This window comes from Aptenodytes patagonicus, chromosome 13 (assembly GCF_965638725.1).
Source record: "Aptenodytes patagonicus chromosome 13, bAptPat1.pri.cur, whole genome shotgun sequence".
In the NCBI taxonomy this organism is placed as follows: Eukaryota; Metazoa; Chordata; class Aves; order Sphenisciformes; family Spheniscidae; genus Aptenodytes; species Aptenodytes patagonicus.
This window is the reverse complement of record NC_134961.1, coordinates 8371493-8395122: the sequence shown is the minus strand read 5'-3', so window position 1 is coordinate 8395122 and position 23630 is coordinate 8371493. Positions and strand designations below refer to the sequence as shown.

General features: G+C 41.7%; 1 protein-coding gene across 2 annotated transcripts in view; it reads left to right on the top strand.

Moving 5' to 3' along the window:
- Positions 1-2938: 2938 nt before the first annotated feature.
- The window catches only part of WIPI2 (WD repeat domain, phosphoinositide interacting 2), a 28201-nt gene continuing 7509 nt past the window's right edge, over positions 2939-23630 (top strand). For both annotated transcript variants that reach the window (XM_076350541.1, XM_076350540.1), the window contains exons 1-10: positions 2939-3150; positions 12048-12130; positions 16846-17015; positions 18283-18379; positions 18972-19069; positions 19526-19618; positions 20421-20491; positions 21411-21518; positions 22282-22446; positions 23442-23549. In XM_076350541.1, the coding sequence (XP_076206656.1) occupies positions 3077-3150; positions 12048-12130; positions 16846-17015; positions 18283-18379; positions 18972-19069; positions 19526-19618; positions 20421-20491; positions 21411-21518; positions 22282-22446; positions 23442-23549 (1067 nt within the window). In that variant the 5' untranslated portion in view covers positions 2939-3076. The remainder of the gene's footprint in view (positions 3151-12047; positions 12131-16845; positions 17016-18282; positions 18380-18971; positions 19070-19525; positions 19619-20420; positions 20492-21410; positions 21519-22281; positions 22447-23441; positions 23550-23630) is intronic.

Below are 23630 nucleotides of genomic sequence, written 5' to 3'. Positions count from 1 at the left end.
TCCTCACCCCGTCTCCATCTTAAGCCTTCACCCCTCCATCCTCTACATCACCCAGGGCGGCTCTCACAGGAGGTGAGATCCCAACGTACATCTGAGGTTGGGCAGCTCAGAGAGGAGCTCTAAAGGGTAATGGGGGCTTGTCTGCAGGCAGATGGCCATCATCCCTGCCCACCCTGTGCCAGAGACTGCAGGCACCTTCAGGCCAGCAGCTAAGGGACAAGAAAGGTGATGTAAGGCCAGCAGCAACTGGAGGAGGAGAGCCCTGGTCTCCCCAGTGCAACCTCTCCTTGCTGATGCTGTAATAACATTGATGGGAGGAAGGCGGAACAGCTGAGGACATCTCAACAGAAAGCATTATGCTCATATGGCCATTTCCACGGGAAATCACACACACGCACACATCTTCCAAAAGCCAAAACGGACAAAAATTAAGGGGTCCCTTAATTCAAGGCATGAATTAATCCTGCCACCCTCTGCAACCCCTTCCAAAAGCAGCTCATCCCCCCAGGGGATGCAAAAGGGGTGATGCTCCAGGTTCATGGTGCATTGCGGGGTGTCCTCAACACACACAAGAAGCACCTCGGTTGCCCGATGCCAGCTCCTGGCATCAGGGTCAGCCTCCCTTCACGTTTCCCATCATGGATGGAAGATGCTGTCGGGGACCAGGCTGGTGACAGTGGGATCCAGGAGGTGCGGGGGGAACAAAATAAGCCCCATCTTTGGTAGGACCTTCCCAGCGTATCTGGGACAGCCAAGCCCTGGCTGAGAGCAGCAGGTCCAAGCTGAGATGCAGGGTGAGATCATCTCCAAAAACCTCTCCCACGCTCTGCCACTTAGCGGGGAAGATTTTTTTTCAAGTTCCTTCCCCAGCCCTCTAGATGACGAGGCTTTGGCAAAGGCTATTTCATGGTGCCTGTGCCCTGCTTTACCTTTTTCTGGGCCTGAATAGGGGAGGGAGAGAAAACGGCGATAAACTGCCTTTAACAAAATAACCCCTATCCCTGAAGCCCCCAGCCTGCACCCGGGGGTGCTGGCAAAGGACACCTGAAGTGAACCATCAGTCCCGAAATAGATCTGTCTCAGAGGGCAAAAGGCAAATTGAATGAAAAATAAGTTACTATTTTTGAAGCCTGAATCCAGTTGTTATGGCAACCAAAGCCTCGCGCATCATGCTGGGGAATGGCTGCAGCCCCAGCGCTGCCTCCAAACCCTGCGGCCGGAGAATCGCAGGCAGCCGGGAGCTGCTCGATGGTGGGATGCGGAGATGTCTGTGCTCACACCACCTGTACCCATCCGGGACACATCCCCTCCCCACGCGGCAGCTCCCCTCGCGTCCTTGCTTTTCTTTCCTCCTCCACCCCTGGTGCTCTCCCCACCTTCTTGCAAAGATCTGAGTAATTGTAATGATGTTAAGAAGAGTTTCCAAGATTCAGGGGTACCCTGAATGCAGTGACATTTTTGTAATGTCACCAAAATGGGCAGGTCTTGTAGAGTTTTCCTTTAGCGGAGGAATGGGTCATGAAGCCCAGGGCTGCTTCCTCTGCAAAATATGCGAAGTCCCAAACCCTGGAGGAGTCCCATAGCTAGAGACACCTCTGTGTGTTGTCCTCCGCTCCCGATGACGGGTCCCAGCAGGATCCTGGCTGTGACCGGTGTGAACATCCACGCCTGTGGGTGCTACGATGGTGGTGTTGGGCTCTCCTGGCAGCACACGCTGTAGTCACATTTCCCCAGGGAGGGAGTTTTTCCTGCACGTTAAGCTGCTGGAGCCAGCAGTTAAGAAAAGAGACAGTTTGAGATTAAAATCTGCCATCTCTTAGCAGGAAAAACCTCCCCACGAGAGAAGAAACTTTGGATGGGTAGAAGGAGTTACGGGACACATGGATGGGTTGGCAGCAGCTGTAACGGAGGCAGAGGCGAGCGCGGGGGGCAGGACCGGCTGGGGGGTGGCCGTGGGCCGTGGCAGGGTGGGCGCAGGGCAGCAGAGTGCTGGGGCAGGGCTGCTTGGGTTTAAGCCGTTTGGAAGAGTCTCCTCGCCAGCAGCTGGAGGGTGGTTAAACATTGGGGAGCCCAGAGGGTCCCTTATACATCAGGGGGCCACCAGGCTGGTGAAGGAGATGAGATGGCTCCATCACTCCCCGCCGCTGCACGTGCATCACTCATGAACCCTCCCGGATAAGCTGGTCCCAGAGGCACGAACCCCAACACCCTGCGCTCCCCAGTGCGGCTCATTTCCCCGAGATTAATTATTTTCAGGACCAAGCCCTTGGTTTCGATCCCGTTTCCACATATTCCTCGTTCGGTTGCCTTTTTTTGCCTGCACTTTGTATTATCTCCTGACAAGCTGCTCCCTGGATCTGGCAGCCCGTGACTCCCCTTGCTCTGAAGCTGTCTCCTGCCCGTGCTGCGAGCTGGGGACCCCCGAAGGCCGGTGCACCCCTGGCCATGACAAGGCCACCGCACTCAGGTGCGAGCTGCCGCCTGTGCCCAGGAGCAGAGCCCTGGTGTCCCCCGCTGTCCCATCCCCTGAGCCTTGGGGACCTCCCGTGGTACGAAGCAGAACTGCAGAGGCGCCGGCGGGCGGGGACCGTGACCCTGTAGGGTCTGCAGGGGCCGCGGCAGTAACGTGGCCGTCGCGGCCCGGGCTGGGGACAGCGGGGACGCGTCCGAGTTGGGGACCGCCGCCTGGCCTTTGGGCCTCCCATCCAGCCGCCGACCCCTGCGGGCCCTGCTTAGCTTTAGAACGGCGCTGCCGGCCCCTCCCTTTTCCCAACCAAGTTCGGCGCCACTCCCCGAGCGCATGCGCGACTCCTCCCGCCCCGCAGGGCGGGCGCGTGCGCGGCGGCGCTACGGTGGCCGGGAGGAGGGCGGGAGGCGGGGGCCGACGGGGTGGGGGTGGGGCGGCGCAGGCGCGGGGTCCGCTCCGCCGCCCGCAGCGTAAACAAGGGGCCGGCGGGGATGAGGAGGCCGTGGGTACGCGGCGGGGGCCGGGGCCGCCGGGGCTGAGGTGCTGCTGCCTGCTGGAGGCTGTTCCCCCCCCCCCCCGCCGGACGGGGGTGGCGAGGGCCGTCCCGCCATGAACTTGGCCAGTCAGAGCGGCGACGCCGGCAGCGGCCATCTGCTCTTCGCCAACTTCAACCAGGACAACACGTAAGGGGGCGGCGCCCGGCCTGACCGGGGGAGCCCGGCCTGACCGGGGGGGGGCCCGGGCGCGGGGAGGGGGCGCCTGAGAGAGCTGCGGCCGGGGGACGCTGAGGAGGCCTGGCCGTTGGGGGGGGGGCGTGGCGGGGTCCCTCCCCCCCCTCCGCTCCGGTGCCACCCCTTCCCGTGGCAGGGTCTCCCTCGTCCCTGCAGCGAGGAGGGGTGGGAGCAACCCCCCTTTCCCCTCTGGCTCGTGCGTGGAGCTGCAGGGTGCGAGGCCGCTCTCGTAGCAGAGGGCTAATGGGCTGCTTGAGCTGTGGTTGCGGCATGTTGCCTTCTCCCTCCCCCAGGTTGTTGCCCTAGGGAGCTTTTCCTTCTTGTACTTGCGAGGCGTTGCTCGCTGTTCCTTTGGGAAAAGGAGAGAGGGCTGTTTCTGCTTCTTGATGATGCCCAGCCTTTAGGAGGGACTGAGATAACGTGAAGACCCAAGTCTTGAAGGTGGTGCAGAGCCTTCATCTGAACGCTCGTTATAGCTATCTTTTCATACAGCCTTTTTATTTTCCCCTGCTGTCTGTGTTGAAGCAGTGTGCCTTAGGCTTAAAGGTATTTTTATAAGCCCATGCTTCTTTTGGTTTTGATTTTCAAAAGGAGGCCTTTCTCATGTAGTCCTTGAAACTGCACTTATTCATGTTTCAATTCTAGAAAGGGTCAGATGGTTCATGCTGCCCATCTTGCAAGTTATTTAACCGTTGCAGCATATTTACATTAATTAATGCATATTAGTTTTTATATGGGATATTAAAAAGCAATATTTTTCAATTTAAAGAAATCCCTAATAGTTGGAATTGGAGCACTAAAGATCCTTTAAAGAAGGATTTGACTGTCTTAAATGCCTAAGAGATGAAACTGGGGGGCAGTAACTGAAAGAACTTGTACTTGAGAAAGGACAAGTTTTGTTTTAGGAAGTGAGTAAGAGGAAGTGATCTCAGGTTGGCATCACAGAGCGTAATCCACGTGTGCGGTGGTGGTTTTTTCTTTTAACAACTTATTTGTTCATTTTACAAGCACTGATATCTTGGCCTCACAAGGGAGATCCTTGACTGTCTTCAGCGTGTACTGCAGCATATGGGAATTGTGAAGGCGAGAAGATTATTTATGGTGATTGCCAAGATTGAGGAGAAAGGTCACATCACAGAAGCAAATACCGTTTGCTTTTGTAGGTTTTGTTGGGGGTGAAGAGATGAACAAGTGGAGCTGGATAGACTTGAGACAAGAGACTTTAACACTAAATAATTTACGATAAATGATGGGGGGGAGCAATAGTCTTCTATGTATTTGTGAGTAAATCATTATCTGTATGTTGATTCGAGCCAAAGACTTTTACAACTACTTTTCACGTTTTTTCATCGAGTACCATATAGAGCTCGCTCTGTCATTGTGCATAGAAAACATGCCCGTGTTTTGCTCAAGATACCATCCATTTTTTACCTATTACTAGATAAAACAAGTCATAATAACTAGGAAATCTGTCACCTCTTTCTTTTGCAGTTTATAAAGGTCATTATATAGGTTTTTAACTTAAACTGTGCTGTCCAACTTGGTGATCTAAAAGCTTTACTATTTTCTCCTTCCTTAAAGCAGTGCCTATTTTCAGTTGCACCTTAGCTTTGTGGAGAGCTGTATATATTTAAAAGATCACTGAGTTGTGACCAAAAAAAATTATTCTGAACAAGAGAGCTGCAGGCTTGATGTGAGAACAAACCCAAGACAGAAGTAAAAAGAAAGCAAATGTAGTATAAGCTTATATCTAGGTGGTCTTTGGCTTGTACACCTTGAAATCTTTCTTCGAGGAAAAGTAAAGTGTGGTTCCTTTTTAACTTTGAGTTTATGGGGGGGGAAAAGGGACAAGTGGCTAACGATTTCTTTCTTGCCTAATCCTCAACTGTGTATGCTACTTCACTACTTTTCCCATTTCATTTTCATAAATAGCCAAAAGTGTTCTTCAATTTCTGTGCTGTAGCTGATCCTTTTGGTCTTCAGCATTCTAATGCCCGTTGTGCGGGTAGATTATATAAAAAATACGTATTTTTACATAGACTTTAGCTGACAAGAGAATTTTGGTGATGATTTAATTTATCTTTTTATGTGATCCGGACCTGGCCCATATATCTTTGCTATTCAGAGTCTTGGGATACAAAGTCTTTCTTGTCATCTTGGCATGTTTTTGCATTTTGGCATATTTTTGCATTTTCAGATATCCGTTATAGAAACAACATAAATAGAAAAAGGCTCCTGTTGGTATTTTTTTGTCTCAAAATTATGAGAATAATACAAAAGGCCACTTACTTTGAGACAAATGAGATGGTTGGATGATGTGGAATAAGTATCCCTTCTTTCTAATAGTGTCTCAAAAGAAATCTCTCCAAGAAAAGTAGTAAGTATAAAACAGTAAGTCTTGCAGATGTCTTTGCGAGCAGCTTCTTACTAAAACATTTGTCTGATGTGGTAAGTGACCCAAATAACCAAGTTGCATTCTAGTTCTTAAATTGAGTAGAATTTAGTGGTTGTGTAAGTTCCTTGTACTAAAGTTTATTTGATTTCCCCCCCCTCCCCTTTTTTTCCAGCTGTGATCTTTCTTAGTTTCTTGTTTGAATAGAGAAACAAGAAGTCAACTCTCTGGGTTTATTAGTATACTCTTCTAGATATCTAGATCGTCACTGCTTACCGGTTGAGAAGAGCTGAAAAGAACTTACCAGGAATGAATTACGCTTTCCCATGCTGGGCCTCAGAAGGCTTGCTTATTTTCAAGTTACATTACAAGTAACTGGAGTTGTTTTTCAGACAGGCAAGGTAAACAAATGCGTGTTCTTTCAGCCAGTATATGAAAGACAAGCTTTGTTTACGTCTTCCCAGTCAGTAGAGCACGCATTATGTCTTAAGGTGTGCTTCAGTAATTAGAAAAATCGCTGACAGACAAAACTGGAAAATAAATGACATGGGTGCATTGTTGTTGTTACATTTAAAGCTTTTACCTTCGACTTACAAGGTGCCAGTTCCACTCATGTTTAAATGTGTCTTGCTTACCTAGGCAGCAGAGCCAATTGCCTTGTGTTAGGAAAAGATGGTACTTGTTGCTGGTAAAAATAGGTATCAAGCTAACTTTTCCTAGGCTTTATGAAGGGTTGGTAGTTAATAATTGTGTTCTGTAAAAAGGAGATGAGCTTCGTGGTGGCTTTTAGTCTTGGGAAATTGGATTGCTGGTAGTTAGAATGTTGTCAATATAAAAGTTGCTGTTGCTTTTCCCAGTTATCGCAGTCCCTGATGACTGAAGCAGATATCCTCTATCTTGCTTTTAGTTGTTTTTTTTCCCCAGACTTAACTTTGTCTTTAATGTTTATTTGTGGATGCTGTATGTAGTGACAGTGTCTCTTGGAATAGTATCTACGTTATTGCAAGTGTTGTCTTGCCTCTCTATTCTGTATTGCCCTAAGCTTTATTTACATGAGAGTTTTTTGAATTATTGGCTGGGACTGGAACTCTGCCTGAAAACACTCCACCTATAATGCAGCAGAAGTGGTTGGTTTGTGGGTTCTCTTTGATATAATAGTTTTCATTAAGTAAAAACATGGAGAAGGTCATTTTCAGAAGATATTAGTGTGCTTGTTTTGGACCTAGCCCTTTTCCCTAGTGAATCAATCATTGCACAACTCGGCATGACTGGCATTCTCTGATTGGGAGGCAGAAGCTCCAGCTTGCAGATAAAATTGAAGTAACTGATCAGAATTCAGGTATCCTAGCAAAACCGTGCAGTAGAAGCTTGTAGGTGACCTCGGTGAAAGGTATGTTTTAGTAATTAGAAATCTTTAACAATATATATTTGGTAAGAAGTACCACTTAAACCTGAGTGCTGTTTGTATTACTTCTGGGAGAACTACTAAAACTAAGCACGGATACGCTTATGAAGAATTAAACTCGCCTCACAAACTCATACAGGCTTTAAAACCCATAAGGGAAATGTGTAATATAATAGAAGTATGTAACTTGTTGCATAACTTCAAGATCTCAAAGTTTACATGTGTCTATAAAATAGGTAAAACTTTCAGTCTTCAAATTGTTACACAAATATTCCCAGAGAAATGCCTTTGGAAGAACTTAAAAATTAACCGCTACAGTCTTCAGATTCAATTTAAAAAAAAAAAAAAAAAAACACCAAACAACAAAAAAACCACCCAAAGAACCTACTTGTGAAATAATGCGAGTCAACAGACTGCAGAGGAGTCTTAGTCACATTTTTAAAAATAAGTAATCGAGTGACAGCACTTGGAAACAAAATAATTGCTGTAGTTTTGAAAACAGACTCCTGATGAAAGGACAAAACAAAGCCTTGCATCTGGATTTCTAATGAAAACACTGGTGTATGCCTTATTTGCAAGGTCTGCTTTAGTCTCAGCTTTCATTTATGTATGGAGTTACATGTGACAGGTATCTGTCCATATATCTATTCTTTCTGATTTAATTCTGCCCTTTTTTTCCCAAATAAATCAGTTTGCTTCTATATTCTGAGCAAATGCTTATAGTTCTAAAGTTGTATAGCATGCTTCATGTTGCAGAAGTTGTATTATAATTCCCTCACCGTGTGACGTTTGGATCTCTGTAGTAAACTGCTTGTGGTGAGAGGAACACGGGTTGGGTGCTGAGCATTTGCTCCTCCACCTTTGTTTCTCCTAGGTTCAGGTGTCATTCACCCGTGATCCTTGAAGATACGGTGAATGTGTCTCCTGAAGACAGGAGAACCCTTTATTCCAAGGAGGCTTTAAAGCTAAACCAAAAAAAGGAAGGAAAGAGCCATTACATAGCTCTTTTGCTCAGGGAAGGTAACCGAGAGAAGCAATCGTATGTCGTGTTACTTGCTGCTGTTGCAGTGGAGATAGCAGCTGAGGTGGGCCTGCCGGATGAATCTGGACCAGAGGAACTGTTCCTCAGTGTGTGACAATTTGGATGGGAATTTGGCCTGAGAGTAACCATGTTTACTTGGATTATGAACTTTCTGTTGCCCCAGCCTATTGCTGCATGTTAAGTGATGAGCAAGTGGGGTCTCCTTTTGCTGTAGCAGATTTAAGTTTGTATTGGTTTTCTTTTAATATAACAACAAGGGGAAAATCTCCTGTGGGTTGTCAGAGTGTTGCTGATAAATCTGTTGAACATATGAGTTTCTGTATTTAGCTCTTGTCCAAAATAACGATATTCTTGACCTTTCTTTTAAGACACGTCTGTAAGATGTTATGACTTTGGTTTCAGCAGACATTTGGGAGGGGGAAATAAAGCAAAGTAGGTTTTCTTAGTAATTATTTTCTTATGTCACTTTATTGATTTTTCTTTTATTGTTATTATTTTCCCCCTCTCCATTGTAAGCCTTTGTTCACAAAACGTTTTGTCTTTGGAAATTTACATTGGTTTTGAAATGAGGTGGAGCATCAGTGTAATGAGACTGTATCATAATGAAAGTAGGTTTAATTAACCAGTTATTTAAAATAGTAATGACTTCTGGAGTCGTGTTTATACTGCAGCTGCAAGTGGTTTTAATCTGAGAGAGCTGCCCTTGGTAGGATCTTTCTGATTAATGTAGAATATTTCTGATTAATAGTTAAGGTCCTCTATGAAACGGAAAGGGAAAAACTGGTTTTCTTCCTTCTGTACGTATATTAAAGAAGCAAAAGAAAACCTGTATGATTCTAACCCATCTGAAAAAACTTGTTTCTAAAGAGCCAGAGAGATTGAACCAGCTGATTTTCCACTCTAGGTGAGTGCACTTACAGCGAATGTCAGCATCTTGAAACGAGTGTGTGAAATATCTCATAACACTGTTAGCTTGATGAGGTTAGTTTTAATTATTTATGACAGCTGTTCTTGAAAATATTCTCAAGATTTATGTAGTCTTGAATCAGAGTACAGTATTATCTTTGAAAAAAGTGGGTAAACACAGTTTCATAAATCACGGCTATATTGGTAATTTTGTTCTGAGTAGACAACCTTGATGATGAAGTAGCTGAAAGTCTACAATCTAAGGTGTGTAATAGAGGCTACACATAATAGAGCTAAAAAAACACCTGTGTGTAGCATAATGTTAGAAGAAAAAAGGCAATTTTGGGGGGTATTGATTTTATTTTCAATTTCAGTCTCTCATCAGCTTCTGAAAATTGGTGATAATAAAGCATAACAACCACGTTGTAAAAGGAGCTTCTGATAAACTACAGTAGCTTCTTGTTGGCCACTGTCTGTTTGAGCAATAGCTGAATGGCTTATTGATCATATTTCTTCCCCATATGGTTGCACATTTTTTCGGAGGTGAGGTAATTTTGGCTAGATACTTGTTTTGTGGGATTTGGTCATTTAGAATGGGTATCAGGTGTCTTAAGGGCTTAAGTGTAATATCGGTGCGGGGGAAGATGGGGGATTGAAATCATTATGATTATGCTGGTATAACTCAGCCTAATGAGTTCTCTTATTACATATAAAAAGCCTTTTTCCAATAGTTTCATAAGACGTAATTTGAGAGTACCTTAAAAAAAAACCCTGAACAAACCCAAACCCTCCAAAACAAAGAATGCTGTTGTAGAAGAAAAATGGGTTGTTTTGCTGTTACGCTTGTATACTGAAATAGGTTTAATTATACTAACTCAAGCTGTTCTGTGTAAATAAATGATTTGTGACTTCATCACCTCGATCTTGAACGAAATAACAAAAAGCAGTTGCCATGGATGGAAAGGTCCGTTCTGTGCTTCTTCATTTTGGCTTCTACTCAGTCTAATGATTTTTGTCATGTATACAACTCGCTTTCGCTATTGTCTAAAGCTTATTTAAATGAGGTATAGGTAGTCGGTAGGACAAGAAAAATGGTCTTGCTTACTGGTTTCAGTGATACTGTCAGTAAAATGGTGATGCAGCAATATTGTGTATTTAAAGCTGTAAGTACAATACAGGAATCCATTCTGCCTAGTAATACACTCGCAAATAGCTGCTATGTGGAATTCTCTGTGAGGAAATTATCCTGTGTCTTTTGTAGATCGTTTATATTGCAAGGAGTCTTGTGACCATTTATTTTTAACTCACTTGAGTGCTTGTTTACCTTTGTGAAGTGACAGTTTTAATGTCATTCTTTGTTAAAGTTTCTTTTGAGGGAAGCAGCAGATGATCTAAGAAAAGCTAACTCATTACTTTTTTTCCCAAAATGCAGTTTCATATTTTTTCACAGAATTTGGATTTTCATTGAGTTGCACAAAAGTAGTTGAGGAAAAACACTGAAGAGTCTTTGGTGACTAATCAGATATAGTCTGCTGAACATACTGATTTTGTCTGAAGTAAAATTAAATTCAGTATTTCTAAGGTGACTTAGAGGAGCAGCAACAAAATTTTGTTTTATAGTTGTTTCTCTGTTTCTAAGCCTAATATGCTTTTTTTAATATCTTGGTTATTGAATCTGGGGAGGCTTACTTCTCTTGCCTGGATGGTGCATATTTTAATTTGAAGGTTTAAACCTTCTCAAATATAATTTCTTAACCAGACTCTGCCAGTTGTATTTTTTTTCCTAGAAGAGAAGGTCATACCATCATACAGAAGTTGATTTTATAGCTTGGGATCTTAATTTCAGAGGGTAAGCCATTTGAGGAACGATTTTAATCTTCTGGGTACCTTGAAGTTTAAAAAGGGCTCACTTTGGAGCCATGAGAGGAAAATACAGAAAGAGCAAGAAATCTAGGAATCTGTATTGTATTCTAAATGCAGAACTAATCGTTAGTGCATCTGAATTATAGAGAATCATCTTGCTGAGTTCAGAAGGGTGTTTTGGCAGGCTGACTGGCAGGGTTGGGTTTGAGCCTTATATTGAATGACTTGCCACAGTTTGGCATGTTGAAATATATTTTATTGGCATTTAATTAGTTTTTCTCCATGTGTCCTGGCAGTAAGAAATATATGAACTATAAACATGCTAATACACTTCTGCACAACTGTATTGACTGTTAATTTTCTGTTGCATAAAATCATCCTCCACATGGGGAGGGGAAAATAAGAATGTGCCATTGTCTGCTGCCTTGATGTGTAAAGACCTGCAAGACAAGCCTAAAGGTTTTTCTAGCTTAAAATTTAAGACCTGTCTTTGACTCTGACTGGAAAAGCAATTAAATGGTCTGTGAGCTAAGTGTGAAAATTGAGTAATGGAGGAAAGAAGGGTTTGTAGTCAGTTTTTTTAATGTTTTACTATTGTTAAAATCTGTTTAATATCAGTGACTAGCATTTTTAAGAGGGCGCCTGTGATCAAACATTCGGCATGAGTATTTGTAAGACTGAGATCTAAATGTTCTTTGGAGGTGCTAGAATGTCATCAAATAAAACCAGAGAAAATTAGACTTGGCAGTCTTTAATTCCTTTTTTTTTTTTTTTTAATATGAAAGCTCTTTCTAGGTGGTTGGGGAAGGTTACAGTACAAAGAGCAAAAAATCCCCAGACAGCCCAGTTTAAAAGGTCTTGGAGGTCACCTCTAATGATGAGGCAATGATGTAATTGGTTTGCATTACATTATTCAAGTCATCATCTTTCCTCCACACTAAAGCTTTTAGTTTGTGTGGAGAAATCACCAGTATGAATTGGGCAGTAGGCTTACATTAAGCTCTGAACTCTCATTTCATAAAGTGAAGCAGGATTCCACACCTGGGGTACTTCGGAAGCTGTTTGGCCTTTTCGGAGTTGAAGAAGCTATCTGTGTCTATCGTGGCTTTTTTGATCGAGCTTTTTATCGCTTTTCTGACTGAGCTAACCCAACTGGAGTTTTAGAATAGGGGTAAGAATCTGTCCAAGGGTAATCACAGCTGATTTAGTTTATGTTCCTGACTGGCTTGTTTCTCTTTCAGATCCCTTGCAGTTGGCAGTAAATCAGGCTACAAATTCTTCTCTCTTTCTTCTGTGGACAAATTAGAGCAGATCTATGAATGCAGTGAGTATCTTCTTTTTTTTTTATCCCCTCAGTTGGTTTAATTTGGGAAGAATAAGACATGTTTCACTTTTTCACATGTTGTTTGAAATTGACATAAGAGGAACCTTACCTGTATGATGAAATATCACACAAATACAAAACAATTGATTGCTGGCAGGGTAAAACTATAGATCAGTGTTCTGTACTTTAAATTTAGCTGGTATGTTGTGGAATTTGGTAATAGCTATGAGAACTCTGCTTTTCTAATTTTATGTCCAATAGCCAGGTTATATAGCAGCTGGGCATTAAAAAAAAAATTTACTGGTGTGAGAGAGTGTCTTTTGGGTCTTTATACTGGCTATTGGGGCAGGCAACCACTAATGTACCTTTAGCAAATAAGAAAACAAAGCCTTGATTATCTCTCTCTTTATTTTTCTAACAGCAAATATTAGGATTATTTTTAACACGATAGCTGCAGGTTTACTCATCCAAAAGGGTGCATAATCCAAATTCCCATAACTTCTCAGTACTGATCGTAGTTGAGTAGGATATGAGATGAAATGGAGGGAGGCTTGGGGGAGAATTGGTATTCCCTGGTTTGCCAACAGTTCATAGACTTCCCTTTTTTGAGGTGCTAATAAGTAAACTGTGAATGCTATGCATGAGTATCCTTGCTTTCTTGTAAAACCCATGTGAACAGATGGTACCAATAACTATAATGTCAGCATTTATAGTAAGATCCCAGTGTACCATGCTACACAACAGAGTTGTCTTCAGACTCCATTTCCTAAGTGACCTGACGCTGTGGCATCTTAAGTTTGAAAATGGCGTGTGATTCAGATCACCTATTATCTGTGGTGACAGCCTGATTCTGTATACAGTCAATGGAGAGAAGTAATTGTGAGGTTCAAATTAGGCACTTATGGTCAGGTTAAATTGTGTTGCAGCTACATCTGCCAGTTTGAGTCATGGTCTGGTTGTACTGGTTAAGCAGTGGCTTGAATTCCATTTTATGCCGTTGAGTTTAGGTACCTGACCTCTGTAGTATGTCAGGCACTTACAGTATCTGGCCTGATATCACCCCAGGAGACTAAGTGAAGATGACTCCTGTTACATGAGACACTGAATAAACATACTGAGAGAGACTGAACTGAACTTTGCAGGACTGTTTCTAGGTAGTCCTTGAAAGAAAAAGTACAGATTGCATAAAGTGCCTTGCTCAAAATCTTGCAGTAAACTGATAAAGCAGCTGGGATTAGAATTTAGACCTGCTGATTCCAGTCTTGTCTTCAAACTGTTCTGGGATGCCTGTATTGGCTTAACCTCTTTGATATTGTAAGTTTTCTTCCATGAGTGTTAAGTCCATAAATACAGAGCACAGAATGTGAGGTAATATTTAGCAGAAAATTTGATGGTTTGACCTGTGTAAGCCAGCCTGTTTTGACCTCTGCTCATAGGGCATGCAATGTCTGCAGCAGACCTAAATATTTGAGATCTTTATTTTTTTGTACGCAGTTAAATAACTTTGTCTTGGGCTTGCAAACCGTGCCTGTTTAAAACTTGATACGGGGGGTGGAGGGCTTCCTATGTATTGGCTACCTCCTTTCTGCAAGAAAAAGTATCTTGAGGCCTCCTGGACACGTGCCTCCTGCCTCCCAGTTTAGTTTAAGTGGGTCTAAAGACTTTGTGTTGTTTTGAGTGAGCACTTTTAAGGAACCCTCCCTCCTGTAAGATTGATCTGCCAGTTCTTGTGTGGGTGTCTAAAGTAAACTACAGAATATGTCCCAGCTGCCTTGTGTTTGAGAGAACGACTGAAAAGAATGGGAGGTTTCTTTGTCTGCTCCCATCACTGACTTGTACTGTGACTCTGTACAAATCGCTGAACTCCCTGCTCAGTTGATCTACCTGTAAAAATAAGTATTAGATTGGAGGGTGCTTTAAGGCTTAATGAATGCTTATAACATGCTTCATGTTCTTGGATTAAAAATGGAATAAAAGCAGGGCTGATCATAATCTAGCTGGTTCTAACCAGCTCTTGTCTGTGATGCTACATGCTTGTGTTTATGAAACTGTAATCTTGTTATGTATTTGCTTGTTCTCCCCTCACTGCTGATACTTAAATCATTTTGCAGTTGTTTTTGTTCTTACTGTATTTTGAATCTGAGTTTCTGGTAATGCTCACTTGTGTAGTGTAAAGGAGAAAATACAAATAGAAAAAAAAAAACTGATTAACAGCATTGCTGTAGGACTTAACTAGTGCTTCTAAACATATGATTAATTCAGGTCAGCTGGATGTAGGATGTGCAGTATAGCCTGGTACTCTACTTGAGTGGTTGCTTGTTAGGAAGTATACAGGACTTGGCAGCTGTGAAGAGATTTTATCATTTCTTCCTGTAAGGGGAAGACAAAGGAACAGAGGTGCATCCTGTATTTTTCAAGTGAATTTAATTAAAAGCCCATCACAAAGCCTTTCCGTAAAGGTAGCTGTCTGTATTATAGTAAGTCTTTTTATGGTGAGACTGAAGGATTCTCCGTACCTTTTAAGCATTTTCCTTGTTGAAAGTTTTTTCTTCTGTCTGTGACTGCTTAGTTCTTGATAGTGCTCTTCCCTGCTGCCTACGCTTCCCATCGGTGCAGCATAGGACAGCACTTTCTCCATCTGAATCTCTGCTGGTTTTCCTCCTCTGAAATACCAGTTCTCCTGCCTGCCTGGGAAAGTAACAAATCCCAGAAGCTGTGTTTTAACACAGTTTCCCCTGAACGGGGGGAAAAAAGCTGTGCTCGCCCAGGAGCAGGGAGCAGTCAGACTGTGTTTTTTGGGTCTCTGTGTGCTGTTCTTCCAACTCTTGCAAACGGATGCCATTATTGTGAAGGACTCCAGGCTTAGATGGAAAGCTGATAACCTGTACTGTAAAATATTTGAGAATCTTTTATGTTACTAGTGTGGTTCAAGGAACGTGGACTTCTGCATTTGAAATAAATATGTGCATAAAATTTGAAATTTTGAAAAATGCGCATAAAATAAAAATTTGAAAAAAATCTGTGCATAAACTTATTGAAATGGATTTTTGTATTTCTTTTTCATGTGTTGTGTGTGGCATCAGGAAAATGGAGAACAATTCCTTGAAAACAAAGTCATTGCTAAAATGCATTATCCCTGTTGTAGAAGTGAGGAAATCGAATTTTCAAAGCCTCTGTGAGCTGTTTTGTCTTCTCTGGAAAAGCACCGTATTAAATAGGAGATTTAGATAAAAGTCAATTATGTTGCATAGAATACTGAAAATGCTTAGTATAAACCTGCTCCTTTTCCATAAGGAGGCTATTTCTCTCAAAAGAATGTAGAGCATTAAATATTTTCTGTTCTTTTTCTTGAAATAACTGCCCAGAAAAAGCACTTTCAAAGCAGACGTCACACAGTGATGACATTGTCATATGCTGAGAATGTTGGACAGAACTTTTTTCAGGGAATTTCTGTCATTGGTGATGAGAACACTGCCAATTATTTAATGTGTCTCTTGACCAAAACAGAAGCCTTCAGAAATAAGTTTGTTTTTTTTTTTTACTGGCGGTTTTACAGTTTGGAATGTGTTAAGCATTGAGCTAATCCAGATATTGACTTCTGAAAAGTTTGGTTGTTTCGATGGATCAGGGCCAAAGGCTCAAGTTGCTTGTCTTGATTCAGTTCTGTAATGGAAGGGCAGATGTAGCCGGTAGCTGTGAGAGAGCTGCAGAGGGTGGTAGAACTCTCTCCAGCTTTCTCCTGGTGTGAAAACTATGTCCGCTATGTCTCTGGGGCTTTTGGAGGGGAGCTTCAGGTGCTAGGAGGGGGAAGCAGACATGCCAGGCTAACTGGTGGTGGGACTTGGACTCCTACCAGCTTGGTCCAATACTGTACTATAATCAAATGCTCTGTAAGTGCTTCTTTGCCAGAGATCCTGGACTCTCCTCCCTCCTGCTATCTTCCCCACATTTTGAATGGTGACTTGTGTTCCTCCTTTGCCTCCAGTGCTTCCATAGTAGAACACGCGACAAAAGTAACGCTGTTTTATGATTGTGCATACATGCTGGGCTTTGGTGATTCCTGTACAGAATGTTTTTAGGGACTGTCAGGTAAAAGATGGGGGGGGGGGAGGGAACAAAACAATAAACCAAAAAAAAAAAACCCAACCACAAAATCTAATCAGTGGCTGAAGCAGTCTTATAACAAATGAGTTTACCAGCTTCTTTGAGTACAATAACCTTCCTTTCTTCATGGAGAGGTGTGCAGAAACTCACATCATCAAAAACCCTTCCATGCATAGTATAGCTTTAAAGACAAAACAAAAAACACCCAAAAAAACCTCAAAACAACTTTGCTTTCCTCGATTTCTGCAGAGATAAGAGAAGACTGTAAGATTCTGGAATTTGACAATTTGCTATTTTTTGTATCTTTGGGATTTTTTTTCTGTTGGATCTTGGGCAGGGGGGAGTAGATGCTCTGTTCTGAAGTGTAAACTTGCATGACACCTTGGGGGGGGGGGGGGGGGGGAGGGAGATTTCTGTAAATCAGCATTTACTGGGTAGATCTTCTGCTTTAAAAACCTGTCCTGCATCCCACCTTGACTCTGAGCTGTCGTGGCAGAATGTTTGTGGTGGTAGACTGTACTTTCTTAGACAGTATTTCCTGTTGATGTGCATCATTCTTCTTCCCTGAAATCTCCCTCTGTATTTTTCCCTCGTTTATTGTGATTCCTCAGCTGACACAGAAGATGTGTGCATTGTGGAGAGGCTGTTCTCCAGTAGTCTGGTGGCCATAGTTAGCCTTAAAGCTCCACGCAAGCTGAAAGTTTGTCACTTTAAGAAGGGGACAGAGATTTGCAACTACAGTTACTCCAACACCATCTTGGCTGTCAAACTCAATAGACAGGTGAGTAATAATTTTGACTAGGTGAAAACACGGGAAGGGGTTGTGGATCTTATTCTGGCACTTCCTCTGCTGATTGATGTGTCTTCCTTTGGTGACAGAATTGCTGTTTGAAATTAACTCGTACTTTTCCAACTGTAGCTTCTGTATGGCATCTCAGTACTTGTATTTGGTTAAGTATTTTTGTTTCTCTATGTATTTACTTAGGAAAATGCCTTGAGTAAGCTGGGCATGCTTTGAGTAGGAGGTTGGACTAGAGAACTCCTGAGGTCCCTCCCAGTGTGAATCATCCTGTGATCCTAAATGTGAAAATATGTGAAACTGACAGTTTCTGTTCAGGCCTAAACTTTGTTATCTATTCACTTCTTATGTTTTTAAATACAGTTTGCTGAATTCTTTAAAAAAAAAAATTAAAAATTTCACCAGTTCAGTGGTGGTTTTTTTTTTTGAGTTAAGTACCTGGAAACATAGTTTGCTGTATTACTAAATCATTAGTAGGCTCTTCTGCCAATACAGACTTCTGTCTTCAACCAGTTCATTCAAAGTAGAGAGAATGGTATCTGAAGGAGAAAATCTTCTTAGTGTCCGTCCCTGCCCCCAAAAAAGTCAGGTGTGGGAAGATGGATTCCTGTTTAAAATCATAAGGGGAACAGTGGCTAATTTGATTTCTGGCATAGTGAGGTAGGATTAGATGAGTAACATCTTGTTAGTCATCCAGATGTAGTCTACGAAAGTGTAAATGAGATGTTGAAGGACTTAAAGTTTAAAAAAAAAAAAAAGCCCCTCACAAATGATTATGAGTAATAGTCTCTATAAATGGTTAAAAAAAGTCTTGTATGGTTTTTTTTCTGTTTCGCCAAAGCAGAAAATTATTTCCACATGTGAATTGGCCTCTTTGGGGGAGAGGGGGTGCGGAATACATAAGGGCAGGTACAGAGTAAGAATTAAATAGCTTTAAATGAAGGCTTCTGGCTTGCTGACTTAAACTAGTAGTGTAAGTCACTTGCACTAGCATGGTTGAGAGAAGTCAAGTGCACTGGTCAGTTCAAGTGACCGAGTGTAGTATTGCACTGTTGAAGCCTTGTCAAGAGGTATAGCTTGTGTATCTTGTGTATCTTCTGTCAGACTTATTTCTTCCCATCAGGTGGGTACCACCTCTTCTCTATTGGAAAGTACCTACTGCATTTTTGGATATAATTCTTTTTAGGATTGATAGATTAATATAAACTCCAGTTTGATATCAGCATTTTGTCCTCTTTCCCATGTCTAGAGGCTGATAGTATGTCTGGAAGAGTCTCTTTATATACACAACATACGAGACATGAAGGTATTACATACAATCAGGGAGACACCTCCCAATCCTGCAGGTAAGTATGTTGTTAGAAGCTAGCATAACTCTGAAAAGTGTATTCTGTGTCAATGTATGACATTTCCTACATGGAAATGTTAATTCTACTTGCAAATAAAAGTAACAGTTAAATACATGAGTGTTGTCTTAAAGCCTACCCATTTAATCCAGGTGAGGTTTTTGAGAACAAATAGCAGACTCTGCCTTAAACTGCATCTTCCCAGTATTTTAGTCTCCTAGAGTGGGTGTGTTGAAATGTTAGAAAGAAGTAGTAGAGATACAAACTGCATTTTGCCAGCACTTGGTATAGCTAAAGGCTTTCTCAGGTTAATGCTTTAGGAGTCATGGCAGACATGGGAAATTCTACTGCTTAATCGGTTGTTGTAGCTCTATTGGTATTGTTCCTTTTCTACTTTATATTTAACTTATGCTAAATAGTTGAATATGTTGCAGGTTGACTCTGAGATTACTCATCCTTGTTCTGTTTCTGTTCATACCTTGCAAGGATAACTTGAGTTATCTTTCTGATTCTGTGTTTGAATATTACAGAGTTTTGCTGCATAAGTCTTGGAATTTGCCTCTTTCTAATTCTGTTTCTGCATCCCTTCTAGGGTTGTGTGCTTTATCAATAAACAATGATAACTGCTACCTGGCCTATCCAGGAAGTGCAACCATTGGAGAAGTACAAGTCTTTGACACCATCAATCTGGTAAGGATCTTTGTGAATGCTGTTTCCACTTCTAAAGATGCAGTCTTTGGAAATGACTTTAACTTGCTCAGAGAGGAATTACTAGACACTCAGGTTCTTCTGTGTCAGTTTGCAGTATCTCTAACAGCTAGGCTTCACAGAACGTCAGCAAAGAAGATACAGACGCTAATATTAGATTTGATGAGTAGAGTTGGGCAAATCAGTGGAGCAAAGTAATTTCTGTTTGAATTGTCTTTTAAGTATCCTTCTACTGCTTGTAGTCTCTATGCATGTGCTAATGTGATAATTTTATGTACTTCTACTTAGCAGTTACTGAAACAAATATTGAAGCTGTTGTCCGTAAAGTAAGACCCATATTTGCCTCAAATGCTCTTAAATATGCAGTCTTAAGCTGCAAACGTGTAGCTTTTAACCTGTACTGTACTAAGGTTATATTTTATTGATTCACTCCTGCAGAGAGCTGCTAATATGATCCCAGCTCATGATAGTCCCTTGGCTGCTTTGGCATTTGATGCAAGTGGTACTAAACTTGCCACTGCATCAGAAAAGGTAAGGTGGCTTTTTATTGACTTGCCGAGAGTGATAAAAATGAAATTTGTTTCTAAGCATTTTAAGTAAGTTTAAATGTGCACAATTCCATGCGCAAGTGCCAAAAAAAGAAGGCTTACAGTTATAATGGCAAATCTAAGTTAAGAACCGTTAATGATATTGGACACAATTTCCATGCTGTGAAATGTTGGGTAATAAGGTTATTTAAATAAACACATTTTAATCTGGCTGTAATCAGGGCAATCCTCTAAGTGTTTCTCCCTTTAGTGCAGGATACTTATTAGAAATTAGTTGTCTTGTTTTGAGCCTGTCTTCCTAATGAAAACAAGACAGTTAAAGTCAGAATAGAGAGAAGTGTCTTGCCAGTCTTTGGCACACAATGACAAATTGTCCATCTAAATGGTACACATTGGAAAGTCTGAAGCCTCTGCTCTTTGAGTAATAAGCTTAGAATATAAAGGTGTGACTGATGGCATCTGATAAAGGCACAAAGACATCCAGGTGACTGTACTTGTGGTACTTGTCTAGTGTGGTCATTTTCATGATCAAATATGATAAGAAGGGCTGTTCTTGATGCATAGCTTGTTCTCTACATTAGTAGCTCCCACCTCTTGTTGTTTCTCTACTCTTCAAACACATCCTACGAACAAGCTCCATAAATACTTCATGCTAGTATGTGGTGTGCATCAACGGCAATAAGTTAACAGCAAAGTGGTTTGCTGCTTGTAGTTGTACTCTGCTCACTAGAGCTAATACACAATGAACGAACTTGAAATGAAAAATTTTTTTTTTTCCTTTACAGGGGACAGTAATAAGAGTGTTTTCCATTCCAGAGGGACAGAAACTCTTTGAATTCCGAAGGGGAGTGAAGAGGTAAAGTTCAACTGGGCTAATTATCTGAAGCTCATTCCTTATGGTAGATCTCCAGTATGTTCTGCAATTGAGCTGGCATCCTGATTTTTGCCTGTTTTCATCTTCATTCATCCCTGCCTGTACGCTTGTAACAGTTTCAGCTTGAATGTCTTCCAATTTCATTCCTTTGGACTTGACTATTCTACAAATCAATCCTGTCAGAATCGTACTCCCTCTTGCCTTTTAAAAATTTATTGGTGAGGGAACTTGTTTTAAGTGGGTCACCTTTTGTAAGATATATTGTATTCTTGTGGCAATTGGAGGCAGTACATCTAATATTCTCACTCTCTTCTAAATCCTTCTAGTGCTTTGATCATTGATAACCATTGTGAAATGGTACTATGATTTGTGGTAGGAGTAACTCTAGTTCTACTGTACTTTATACAGAGGTGAGACTGAGTTCAGATTGTTACTAATTGACCCCCATATCTGGTATACATCAGAGTTGAACATCATTAATGGGGATCTTGTTCTTGAAGTGCTTTAGGCAGGTGTCAGAGAATGCAGAATGCTTATTATGGAAATGTTCTTTTTTTCTTATTTGCGAAGCAGTGGTGACTGAGAAATCTGCTTAATTATTAATTAAGCCAAATACTTTGCGAGTCACCTGCAATCACTGACAGGAGAAGAGCAGCAGGTGAGTCTACCGTGCAGCCACCGTTCCTCCCAGCTCTCACAGTACAGCTCATGTGAACGTTATGGAGCTCCTATGGTGAATGTGCAGAAAGACTCCTACCTACCAAAATGGAGAAGTAATATTTTCATTTAAGTCAATTCCCATGAGTTAGTTAACACTAGCTTTCTTCTTACACCAATTGGTACGGTACTAGAATGTCAAAAATAATGCTTCATTGTTTTTCCTTTCTCTTTTTTCCCCTAGGTGCGTGAGCATCTGTTCGTTGGCTTTCAGCATGGATGGCATGTTTCTGTCTGCATCCAGTAACACAGAGACGGTGCATATCTTCAAACTTGAGACTGTGAAAGAAAAGTAGGTTTCAGAGGTGCCTTAGATTTTTTTCAAGGAAAAGGCTTTCAAATTGATTATTCTCAACAGGATGAGTTCTCCAAAGCGTGGACAGACTTCTTTTGAACGTTTCTGTAAAGTAAAGGGCATAAGAAGTCACGTATGAATCGGCAACTGTAGCTGAGCCGCATACTGTTCTCGCAGTGAATAGAAAAGCTATTTCTGCCGAAGAGAAATTGGCCATCCTTGGCAGAGGAATGTGGAGCCATTTTAACCTTTTCAGTTACATTTGTGTTTCACCTCTTCTGACATCCATATGGGAAGAACTATCTCAGCAATGCCTTCTATCTGCCTATAGGGCTTTAAAAGGCACTAAGCTGTAAAACGTTCCTATTTATGATTTGAGAGGACAGTCTTACATTTCTGTGGAAGTTGTTGGAAACAATGATTTGCTTAGTGATAAACAGGTGAATAAAATCTTGAAATGTAGCACTTTCCAGTAGATCTTGCGCTTGTATAATGAACCTTATGAAATGCAGTTTTATAAGCAGAAGTATCAGTTTACAATCAAACATGCTCAAATAATAGGCTGAGGGTATTGTAGGACACATTGTGCCCTGTAGCATAAACGGAGTGCATTAGAGTTCTCAAGGGTGTTAGTTATTTCTGAAGAGAAACAAATAGCTGCTTAATATCTTTAAAAATAAAAAGATGTTTCAAAGTGTTTACACACCTTTCTCTCTAATGTGAAGGCAAAGTTGGTCACTTTTTTTCTTCTGACTTGTAGACCTCAGGAAGAGCCTACAACCTGGACAGGTTACTTTGGAAAAGTGCTGATGGCCTCAACAAGCTATCTGCCCTCTCAAGTAACAGAAATGTTCAACCAGGGTAGAGCCTTTGCTACAGTCCGCCTGCCGTTCTGTGGGCACAAAAACATCTGTGCACTTGCCACGTGAGTAAAAAAAATTGAGCCTGCATTCACCACCTCTCTGGGTTGCCATGTTGGGCTATGGAGAGGCTGACACTGTAGAACATAACCTCATCTCCAGCGGAGCGGGTAGTACGCGGAGCAATGGATCACCTGTAATCACTTCAAAGCCTCTTCCAGTTTAAGAGCAATGTGTTAGAGCTAACACCTCACAGCCCTGTGAGGGGAGGAGGGAAAGGCATAATATTTGGATGAGAACAGACTGGTTTTAAGTGTTGTTTAAAGATGTCTTTTAATTTTGAAAGAAGAATGTTGAGAATGGACCCATGGGCTTATGGCATTTGCTTCCATTAGTGCTGGGGGAGTGTTACTGTATGTTATGTTAGTGAATTGCAAAATTAGGCAATCTAGACTAACCATTAAAGAAGTCTTTGAAAGCAAGTTCATATTATTCTTGTCTCTAAAACAGCATAGCATTTGTTAAAGTTCATTTTGAGGACTAAATCTAATCTTTATTCTGTCTTCGCCAAAGGCAGGTCCTGTTTGGCACGGCTACCAAAGCAATAAGCTGGGCGGTAGTAAACTTAGTTGTGGGGGTTTTACAGTTTTTATGCTAAATTGACTTCATGTCTGTACTCTCACTTCTCTGATCTCAAAGCACCCTTTAAGCAATAATTAAGCCTTGTAACATTTCTGAAATAAGTAAATATTTCCTGTTAGAATATGTCTCTGGAGTTGCACAAAGCTTGATAACAGGATGGTAACTTCTGAATCTGTTTTACTGCGTTATATATAAGTTGCTTGATTCCTATGGCATCCCATTAGCCCCAAAATGTGGTTGTGTCTTTTTTTTTACGCACAGTTCTTTCCTAGGTGCTCCGTCTAACTGTTAACAATGTTTCCTGTCTAGAATCAAGAGTGTGGAAAATAATGGCTTAAAATCATGGGAGGGGAGGAGAGTGTGCTGATACGAAACTGAAGTTCTTATTAATCTGTTGCTCTCCCCTAAACCTTTCTAGAATCCAGAAGATCCCTCGTTTATTGGTGGGAGCTGCTGATGGATATCTCTACATGTACAACCTAGACCCTCAAGAAGGAGGAGAGTGCACACTAATGAAGCAGCACAAGTAAGTCCACATTAGCTGAGGACTGTTATATCTTATTTTTTCACAAAATCCAGTTTATTCTTAAACTTAGTTCTGTTCTGC